This window comes from Choloepus didactylus, chromosome 4, assembly GCF_015220235.1.
Source record: "Choloepus didactylus isolate mChoDid1 chromosome 4, mChoDid1.pri, whole genome shotgun sequence".
Classification (NCBI taxonomy): Eukaryota; Metazoa; Chordata; class Mammalia; order Pilosa; family Megalonychidae; genus Choloepus; species Choloepus didactylus.
This window is the reverse complement of record NC_051310.1, coordinates 3,808,752-3,818,635: the sequence shown is the minus strand read 5'-3', so window position 1 is coordinate 3,818,635 and position 9,884 is coordinate 3,808,752. Positions and strand designations below refer to the sequence as shown.

Below are 9,884 nucleotides of genomic sequence, written 5' to 3'. Positions count from 1 at the left end.
AAGACACCTATGTCTCACAGAGCAGGGAATGCCCCAGACACAGGAAGGCACTCCAGATGCTGGAGACTAAAAGAAGGAAAAGAAAAAGCCAGACGCACCCACTATAAGGGCTTACCTATCACCAAAGCTTTAGGAAAGGGTCCAAATCCCAGCTCTGCCATTTACCAACCAGGGTACTTTGGTCAAGTCCCTGGAACCTCTCTGGGCTTCGATTGCTTTGTCTGTCTGCTCATCTCCGGGTTACCCTGAGGCTTAAATGAGGTAACAAATGTAAGTACCACAAGGTAGCGTCTCAACAGCAGCCCACACCATTCGGTTCCCCCTCTGGCACCAGTGCATTATCTCCGCTGGTCAGGCCCGGGCAGAGGCACCGGACACCTGCAGGGGTGACCGGGCCAAGGAAGGCTTCCAGGGGAGGCAGCCTTTCCAGTGTTCCAGGCTGCAGGGTCCGCTGCAAATCCCCTAGGGCAGGAACTGGACTCCTGGGTGACCACGACAGCTTCGCCGCGGCCCCCGTCCCTCCCCCGCCGCCTCTGGGCCGCCCTTGTGATTGCACTCTCCCCTCTCGGATGGCGTCTGGCTGGGGCGGGTTCCGTCTCCTTCCTGACCGCGGGCTCCTCGGGGGCAGGGCGCACCTGCCGCCCTCGGGATCCCTGCCCCCCCCCCCCACGCCGGGGCCACCGTTCCTGATGCGGGAGCTCGCGTCCTCCCCGCGGCACCGGCCCGACAACTGCCGCCGCGGCTCGATTCCGTGCAGCGCGGACCCCGGGATGCGACCTCAGCGTTTGCACACAGTAGGCGCTCGGGCAACACCGTAAACGCCAACCCAGCAGTCGGGCTCAAGCCGCCGTCCAGGGCCGTTTCCCAGCTCTTCTGCGGGCGCCCGAGCGCACCCGGTGAGGAACCCCGCAGTCGCCGGTCGGGGCCCGGCAATCCCTTCCCCACCCTCGGCGCCGCCCCTCCCGCCCGGACAGAGCCGAGTCGCCCCTAGCAACAGCAGCCGGGCCGGCTTCCCCGAGCCGCGCTGATTGGTCCAACTCCGGCAGGCGGAGAGTCGTCACTTCCGGCGTCCGGAGGCAGCAGAGGAAGCCGAGGTGCGGCCATCTTGGGTCTGTGAGGCTCGGAGGTGCCGGGGGTGGCGGCATCGGCGGCCACCTGGGCGAAGGCTGAGGCGGAGAGCGGGCCGGAGAGAGAAAAGCAGCTGGGCGCGGGCCCGTCCTCCGCAGGCCCCCTCCATGGTTGGCGCCCGCGGCCCGCGGCGGCCTGTCTTGCGCTCCACTTCCTCCACATCCTCCTCCTCCTGAGGGGCCGCCGGCGGCGCTTGTGTGGGGAGGCCCCGGCGCTGAAATCCGCGGCGCGACGGGCGGGAGCCGAGGAGGAGGGGAGGGGACCCGGGCTCGCGGGGCGCCCTGAGGCAGGGGACGCCGGCGGGCCGACCCGCAGGCCCGGTCCCGCCGCCGCCTCCGCGGGGCTCCTCGCCGCGGCCGGGGGCACTGGGGGGAGAATGCGCCCCGGGACCCGGCGGGGGACGGCCCGGGCCCGGCCCGGGGTCTAGACGACCGTGGGGGGGAGGGGAGCCGCCCTCCCCCGCGGCGCTGCTCCGGAACCACTGGTGACTCGAGGACGCCCGTCGCCGACTTCGTCGGGCTGCGCTGTTGTGTTTTCAGCCTGGCATTGTGCAGAATTTAAGTGAAGTAAAATGTCCACTAGGACCCCGTTGCCAACGGTGAATGAACGGGACACTGAGAACGTAAGTAGCCCGGACGTCCCCGTCGGCGGAGCTTCGGGGCGGCTTGGGTTTGAGCGGAGCGCCGCGCCCTCGCCCGCCCGGAGCGAGACGGCAGTGTCCGCGGTCGGTGTTCCCGCCGGCCCGGGGCGCTCCGGGGGTTGGGTGCTGAAGCCTGGAAGTTGCAGTCTTAGGATCCGGGTCTCGGGAGCTGGGTTCCGCGCAGTGCCTTAGCCGAGTGCGGGTCAGGTCATGGCGGCTGTTAAAGCTTGTTTTAGTCAAACTCTCCTAAGTTGGGCCGGCAGCTCTTGAGAGGCTGTCGGGTTGAAGATCTGAGTTCCTGATGTTGCTGAAAAGGGATTGATTGTCGGGCGGCCTGTGCCTTACACCTCGTTCTTTAAACTTACCCGGCACCCAGTTCAGGGCCACTCGCTGAAACGAAGTGACGGCTGAGGATCTTTGGGGCCTCTTCTGGAAGGAGCTGCAGGACACTGCTCAGGAGATGAGTTCTTCATTACGGAATAGGTTCACGGCCACACGGGTGTGTGTGGAGGGAGTTGGGTGAGCCTTTCGGGGAGGAGGAGATGTTGAGTGTGAAAGCCCGGGTCTGGGTCCGCCCGGCCACCTCCCAGGCGGGGGACCCCGCTCCGGGCTCGGGTATCCTCCTTCCAGCGCCCACATTTGACCATTCCATAATGGAACTGTTGATTTTGTTTTTGGTTTTGACTTTGTTCATGCAAACCTTTTAAAAATGCCAGGAACAGCATTTTGGGGGAGTGACAACTTGTAGTAGAAATTCTAGGGAGGAAATGTTGACTCTGTGCAAGTGTTTTCTGAACTCGTGTCTGGCACTGGATTCAAAACGTCCCAGTTAGTTGTTTTTCTTCCATAAAACATGTAGCACATAACTTGCAAAGAAACTTCTCTGGCCTTTCATTGTAAGTGTTATGAGGTAATTGCTGGCAAGTCTCTTAGGAAAAGCTTTCTTGCTCTGTGTTTTCATGCTTTCCATAATGTCCTGAGACCTTGTGGTCTGGTGGTATCAAATGTGGCTTCATTTTAATCTTCAAAATGCCACTTGTTTGCTGGACAGGTAACAGGCAATTAATTTGTTTATGTAAACTTTGATCTAAAACATTCCTGCAGTATATTAATGTATGGTATTTGATGCTCTTTGAGCCAATGAGAAAGTGGTACAGTAGTGTACGTTCCATCACCTGAGATGGATTAGAAAACTACAATAAGAGTAATAGAAAATCCTAGATCATATGGGTCAGTGAACTCATTTTCTTACAGTCCTTCTTTTGAAGAACCTGTTTCTCATTTGATCTCTTTCATGTTCTTCACCCTGAAGAATGAGTGGAACAAGCGAAAAAGTGAGTTGGTTAGCTTTGATCATTGACCTTCACTCAGAGAAGCAAAACATTGAACCAGAGCAGGAGCCAGAAACAGTCGTAGCAGATTTGTGATAATAAAAGATTTATAGCAAATGGGTTTTCTTTTGAATATATACATATGTATTTCAATGTAGTACATGAAGAGAAGTGTTTATTTTCCCTCTTGTAATGCATGGTTTAGGTGGTGAATATCTGTGATTATCATTGACTTATTTTGTCCATTCACTTTGTTCTCTGGTGAATTTGTTGAATCATTTTGTAGTTTTTTTGTGCCTCATTAGAAATTGCTGACTTTATTCTTTTAAAACAAACTAGGCTTTGAATTGTGCTTTTTCTTTATTCTCAGGTAATCTATTTAAGATTGCATTTTTGGCAGTATTAAAATCAGAGATTTGTAGCATATCATCACATTAATTCGCCTTATCCTGTTCCATTTTAAACTCTTGTATTGGCGTGTTCTGGAAGAAGCTGTGCATCTTTCACAGTGTAGTGTGCTTGTGTCAGTGCTACATCTCAAGTTCCCTGTTGGCACCTACCACATTATTAGCCTACCATTGGTGAACTGAGGATTAAATGTGCCAGCCTAGTGGAGAAGATACAAGGATGAAGGGGAGCCTCAGTCTGTTAAGCAGATTTTTGTTTAGGTTCATTGAAATACAACATTCGTCCTTTTTAAGGGGACAGTTTGATGAATTTTGACAAGTGTGCAGTCATGTAACCATCGTCACAATCAAGATATAGAACATTTTTATCGCTCCACAAAATTCCCTGTGCCCCTTTACAGGCATTCTTCACTTCCATCCCCCAGCCCCTTGCAGCCACTGGTCTGTTTTCTGTCCCTGTAGTTTGCCTTTTCCAGAATATCATGGAAATGGAATCAGAGTATATAATCTCTTATGTCTGGTGTCTTTCACTGAGCATAATGCTTTTGAGATTTATTCATGTTTTTGAATAAAAGCTACTTATTGCCAAGTAGTATGTCCTCATTTGGATGTACCACAATTTTTCATCCATTTACCATTAATAAACATTTTTGGCTGTTACAACTAGAACAGCTTTGTTTTCTATTTTGTAAAAAAAACTTACTAGGAATCATCTCTAAATTTTAAATAATTATATATCGTGAAAAGAATGTTGCTTGTGAGAATAATAAAAGGCAGATAATTTGCAAGGAGAATATTATCTTCATCTTAGTACACTACTGTTTTCATTTGAATATCCACCCTTAACTGATGGATATATAAAAGTTCATTATTATCAAGTCATTTTATAACTCAAAGGGACTGGTCAAACAGTCTGATCCGATGAGGAAGCTGAGACTCAGAAGCTGCAGGAGCTGCATGTGGTCACTTGAGTGTTCAGTAGTAGAGCTGCTACTAGGCCCCAGCTCTCCAGCTCAGTCCCCTCTGCTTTCTTCTGTACTGGGCTGTTTCTTTAATTTACTTATTCATTAATATTATTAATATTTATTAATATTATTTACTAATTATTCAAATAGGGAGATGGAGCTGTACTGATACACAGAGTATAACTAAAATAAGATTTTTTTAAAAGCACAACCTTTTATTATGGAAAATTTCAAACAAGTAAGTAGAGAGAATAGTATTTATCAGTGGCTTTCGACCTGGAGCAGTTTTGTCCCTCAGCAGACATTTGGCAAGATCTGGAAACATATTTGGTTGAAACAACTGGGGCGGCGGTGGGGTGGGGTGGGGTTGTCAGGTTGGCTAGGGATGCTGCTAATATCATATTCTGCAATACACAGGACGTCCCCCCCACAACAAGAATTATCTGGCCTAAAATATCAGTTGTGCCAGGGTTGAGAAACTCTGGTACATAGTGAGCCACCATCGGCAGTTCAGTGGCTTATCTTACTTCATTTATCCCCTCTCCCAAGATTGTTTTGAAGCAAATTCAATACATCATAGCATTTCATCTGTAAAGCTTTTAGAAGAGACAAAACCTCTCTTCAAAAAAATGAAACCACAGTATTTTTATCCTGCCTAAAAAAAAAACAAAACCCCTAATTTCTCAATAGCAAATATTCAATCAGTGTTCAGATTTCCTCAACTGTCTGATATAACACTTTGTTCAAATCAGAGTCCAAATTTCGTCCATACATTGCAGTTGGTTAATGTGTAAAATAAGATGCTTTTACCGAAAGGGGGATGTGAAAGGAAATGAAATAAGCTTCAGTGGCAGAGAGATTCCAGAAGAAGCCGAGAGGTCACTCTGGTGGGCACTCATACGCACACTTTAGACAACCCTTTTTAAGTTCTAAAGAATTGGGGTAACTGGTGGTGGATACCTGAAACTATCAAACTACAACCCAGAACCCATGAATCTCGAAGACAGTTGTATAAAAATGTAGCTTATGAGGGGTGTCAGTAGGATTGGGAAAGCCATAAGGACCACACTCCACTTTGTCTAGTTTATGGATGAACGAGTAGAAAAATAGGGGAAGGAAACAAACAGACAAGTTACCCAGTGTTCTTTTATACTTCAATTGTTCTTTTTCACTTTAATTGTTATTCTTGTTATTTTTGTGTGTGTGCTAATGAAGGTGTCAGGGATTGATTTAGGTGATGAATGTACAACTATGTAATGGTACTGTGAACAATTGAATGTACGATTTGTTTTGTATGACTGCGTGGTATGTGAATATATCTCAATAAAATGAAGATAAAAAAATAATAAGATGCTTTTAAAAGGCAATAAGAGTGTTTGCATTTTATTTCATGTTCTGCAACTGCCTTATATAGAACCATGGATGAATCCCATGTTTCTATACTGGCAAAATTAGAAACATTTTTCATTTAAATTTCAAAGCATATGACACTTTGTAAGCTTGGGCTATTTGCCAAAGAGCTAGAGGCCCCAGGGCTTTACCAGTTATTTAACAGCTCCTGATATGGTTGGAAAAGCAGCATGATCTCAGTTAATGTAAATAATCATCAAAATTTATCTCTGAAGTAGAGAAACTGACGTCTAGCCAGCTAATGGTTATGTGAGATTGAATTAACCTGTCCAGCAAATTTTTCTGAGAGCCTACTATGTATATGACGCTGAGGATATACCTGGGAACCTTATCATTCCTGCTCTTGAGTACTTCCCATTCCCTGCAGAACAAGGCACCTTGAGCTCTGTGAAACTGGTCTGTAAACTCTCAAACTTGAGCAAACATAAGAATCACCCTGAATGCCCCATCCCTGCACTTTGGTTCTACAGTTGGGACCCTAGAGTTTGCATTTCTGACAAGTTTCGTGGTGGTGTTGGTGCTACCTTAGAGAGTAGCCCAATGAATGCTTGCTAATAGACTGTATTCTCTTTTAGATTGTACTGTGACAATGGAAGAGAGATTTCGAATAGGTTTACTGAAGTTTTCAGTTTCCACAGGTAGCTTTGTTTTGTTTTGTTTTTAGAGAAGTTGTAGACTTACAGGAAAATCATGCAGAAATACAGCGTTCTCATATACCACCCCTCATACGGTTTTTCCTATTATGAATTCTTTGCATTAGTGTGGTACCTTGTTAGAATTGATGAAACAATACATTATTATAATTATGCTATTAACTTTAGTCTGTAGTTTATACTTAGGTTCACTGTGTTGTACAGTTCTATGGTTTAAATTTTTTTTATTCTAGTGCTGTGTATACAGCCTAAAATTTCCCCTTTAAATCACATTCAAATACATAATTCAGTAGTGTTGATTACATTCACAGTGTTGTGCTACCATCACCACCATCCATCACTGAAACTTTTCTATCATCCCAAACAGCAATGGTGTACCAATTAAGCATTAACTCTTCATTCCCTAGCCCCATTCTGGCCCCTGGTAACCTGTATGAATCTGCTTATTCTAATTATTACATGTCAGTGAAATCATATGGTATTTGTCCTTTTGTCACCACTGGTGACACCCCAAAAAGCCAGACCTTTTGTATCTGGCTTATTTCACTCAACATGATGTCATCAGGATTCATCCACGTTGTCACATGTATTAGAGCTTCATTTTCATGACTGAACAATATTCCATTATATGTATATGCCACATTTTGTTTATCCATTCATCTGTTGTTGTACACTTGGGTGCTTCCATATTCTGGCAACTGTGAATGATGCTGCTATGAACATGGGGGTGCAAATATTTGAGACCCTGCTTCATTTATTTTGGGTGTATACCTAGAAATGGGATTTCTGGGTCATGAAAATTCTATACTTAACTTTCTGAGGAACTGCCAACTGTTTTTCACAGTGGCTGCACCATTTTACATTCCCATCAACAATGAAAGAATGTTTTTATTTCTCCACATCCTCTTTAACACTTGTCATTTTCCATTAAAAAAAAAAAAGCCATTTTAGTGCGTGTACGATGGTTTTTCATTGTGGCTTTGATTTGCATTTCCCTGATGGCTAACAACAGTGAGCATCTTTTCCTGTGCTTATTGGCCATTTGTGTTTCTTCTTTAGGGAAATGTCTCTTCAAGTCTTTTGCCCATTTTTAGATTAGGTTGTTTGTCTTTGTTTTTGAGTTGCAAGATTTCTTTATATATTCAGGATATTAAACCCTTATGGAATATGTGATTTGCAAATATCTTCTCCCATTCTGTAGGTTCTCTTTTTACTTTGATGGTAAAGTACTCTGATGCACAAAAAGTTTTTAATTTTTGTTCAAGTCCATTTTATCTTTTTTTTTTTTTTCTTTTGTTTCTTGTGCTTTTGGTGTGTAGTCTAAGAAACCATTGCTTAACAAGATTCTGAAGATGTGTTCCTGTGTTTTCTAGGGATTTTATAGCTTTGGTTCTTATCTTTAGGTCTTTAATCCATTTTTGAGTTAATTTTTGTATATGGTGTGAGGTAGAGGTCCACCTTCATGCTTTTGCGTATGGCTGTCCAGTTTTCCCAGCACCATTTGTTGAAAAGACTGTTCTTTCCCCATTGAATGGACTTGGCACCCTTATCAAAAATCACTTGGCTATAGATGTGAGGGTTGATTTGTGAACTCTCAGTTCAATTCCATTGGTTTCCATGTCTGTCCTTGTGCCAGTACTATGTTGCTTTGATTATGTAGCCGTGTAATAAGTTCATTCATTGGGAATGAAGTCCTCCAACTTAATTCATCTTTTTCAAGATGATTTTGGCTATTCAAGCGCCCTTACCCTTCCATATAAATTTTTTTTTTTTTTTTTGTCTTAAACCTCTGCGGATAAGTTGTATATCGTTGATTAATTTTTTTTTTTTTTTTTTTACTTCTCTTTGGGATTCATTTATTTTTTTTTTTCATACAAAACAAATTGTACTTTCGATTGTTTACAGTACCATTACATAGTTGTACATTCATCACCTAAATCAATCCCTGACACCTTCATTAGCATACACACAAAAATAACAAGAATAATAATTAGAGTGAAAAAGAGCAATTGAAGTAAAAAAGAACACTGGGTACCTTTATCTGTTTGTTTGCTTCCCCTACTTTTCTACACATCCATCCATAAACTAGACAAAGTGGAGTTTGGTCCTTATGGCATTCCCAATCCCACTGTCACCCCTCATAAGCTACATTTTTATACAACTGTCTTCGAGATTCATGGGTTCTGGGTTGTAGTTTAAAAGTTTCAGGTATCCACCACCAGCTACCCCAATTCTTTAGAATCTAAAAAAGGTTGTCTAAAGTGTGCGTAAGAGTGCCCACCAGAGTGATCTCTCGGCTCGTTTTGGAATCTCTCTGCCACTGAAGCTTATTTCATTTCCTTTCACATCCCCCTTTTGGTCAAGAAGATGTTCTCCATCCCACGATGCCGGGTCTACATTCCTCCCCGGGAGTCATATTCCACGTTGCCAGGGAGATTCACTTCCCTGGGTGTCTGATCCCACGTAGGGGGGAGGGCAGTGATTTCACCTTTCAAGTTGGCTTAGCCAGAGAGAGAGGGCCACATCTGAGCAACAAAGAGGCATTCAGGAGGAGACTCTTAGGCACAAATACAGGGAGGCCTAGCCTCTCCTTTGCAGCAACCGTCTTCCCAAGGGTAAAACTTATGGTAGAGGGCTCAACCCATCAAACCACCAGTCCCCTATGTCTGTGGTCATGTTAGCAACCATGGAGGTGGGGTAGGCGAATACCCCTGCATTCTCCACAGGCTCCTCAAGGGGGCACTACATCTTTTTTTTTTTTCTTCCTTGTTTGTCTTTTTTCTTTTTTTTTTTTTTAACTTTCCCTTCTTTTTTAAATCAACTGTATGAAAAAAAAAGTTAAAAAGAAAACAAACATACAATAAAAGAACATTTCAAAGAGACCATAACAAGGGAGTAAGAAAAAGACAACTAACCTAAGATAACTGCTTAACTTCCAACATGTTCCTACTTTACCCCAAGAAAGTTACATAATATAGCAACATTTCAGTGAACTTGTTCCTACTACATCCATCAGAAATTAACAGACCATAGTCATTTCTGGGCATCCCCAGAACGTTAAATAGCTTATCTGTTCTTCTTGGATTATTGTTCCCCCTTCCTTAATTGCTCTCTACTGCTAGTTCCCCTACATTCTACATTACAAACCATTTGTTTTACATTTTTCAAAGTTCACATTAGTGGTAGCATATAATATTTCTCTTTTTGTGCCTGGCTTATTTTGCTCAGCATTATGTCTTCAAGGTTCATCCATGTTGTCATATGTTTCACCAGATCGTTCCTTCTTACTGCCGCGTAGTATTCCATCGTGTGTATATACCACATTTTATTTATCCACTCATCTGTTGAAG

At 44.4% G+C, this 9,884-nt stretch overlaps 1 protein-coding gene across 2 annotated transcripts in view; it reads left to right on the top strand.

The window, feature by feature from the left end:
- Positions 1-1,036: 1,036 nt before the first annotated feature.
- MARK3 (microtubule affinity regulating kinase 3) overlaps positions 1,037-9,884 on the top strand; it is a 136,598-nt gene continuing 127,750 nt past the window's right edge. Inside the window, exon 1 of one of the 2 annotated variants that reach the window (XM_037831770.1) lies at positions 1,037-1,750. In XM_037831770.1, coding sequence (XP_037687698.1) covers positions 1,731-1,750 — 20 coding nt within the window. In that variant the 5' untranslated portion in view covers positions 1,037-1,730. The remainder of the gene's footprint in view (positions 1,751-9,884) is intronic. The other variant, XM_037831773.1, reaches the window with a different exon arrangement.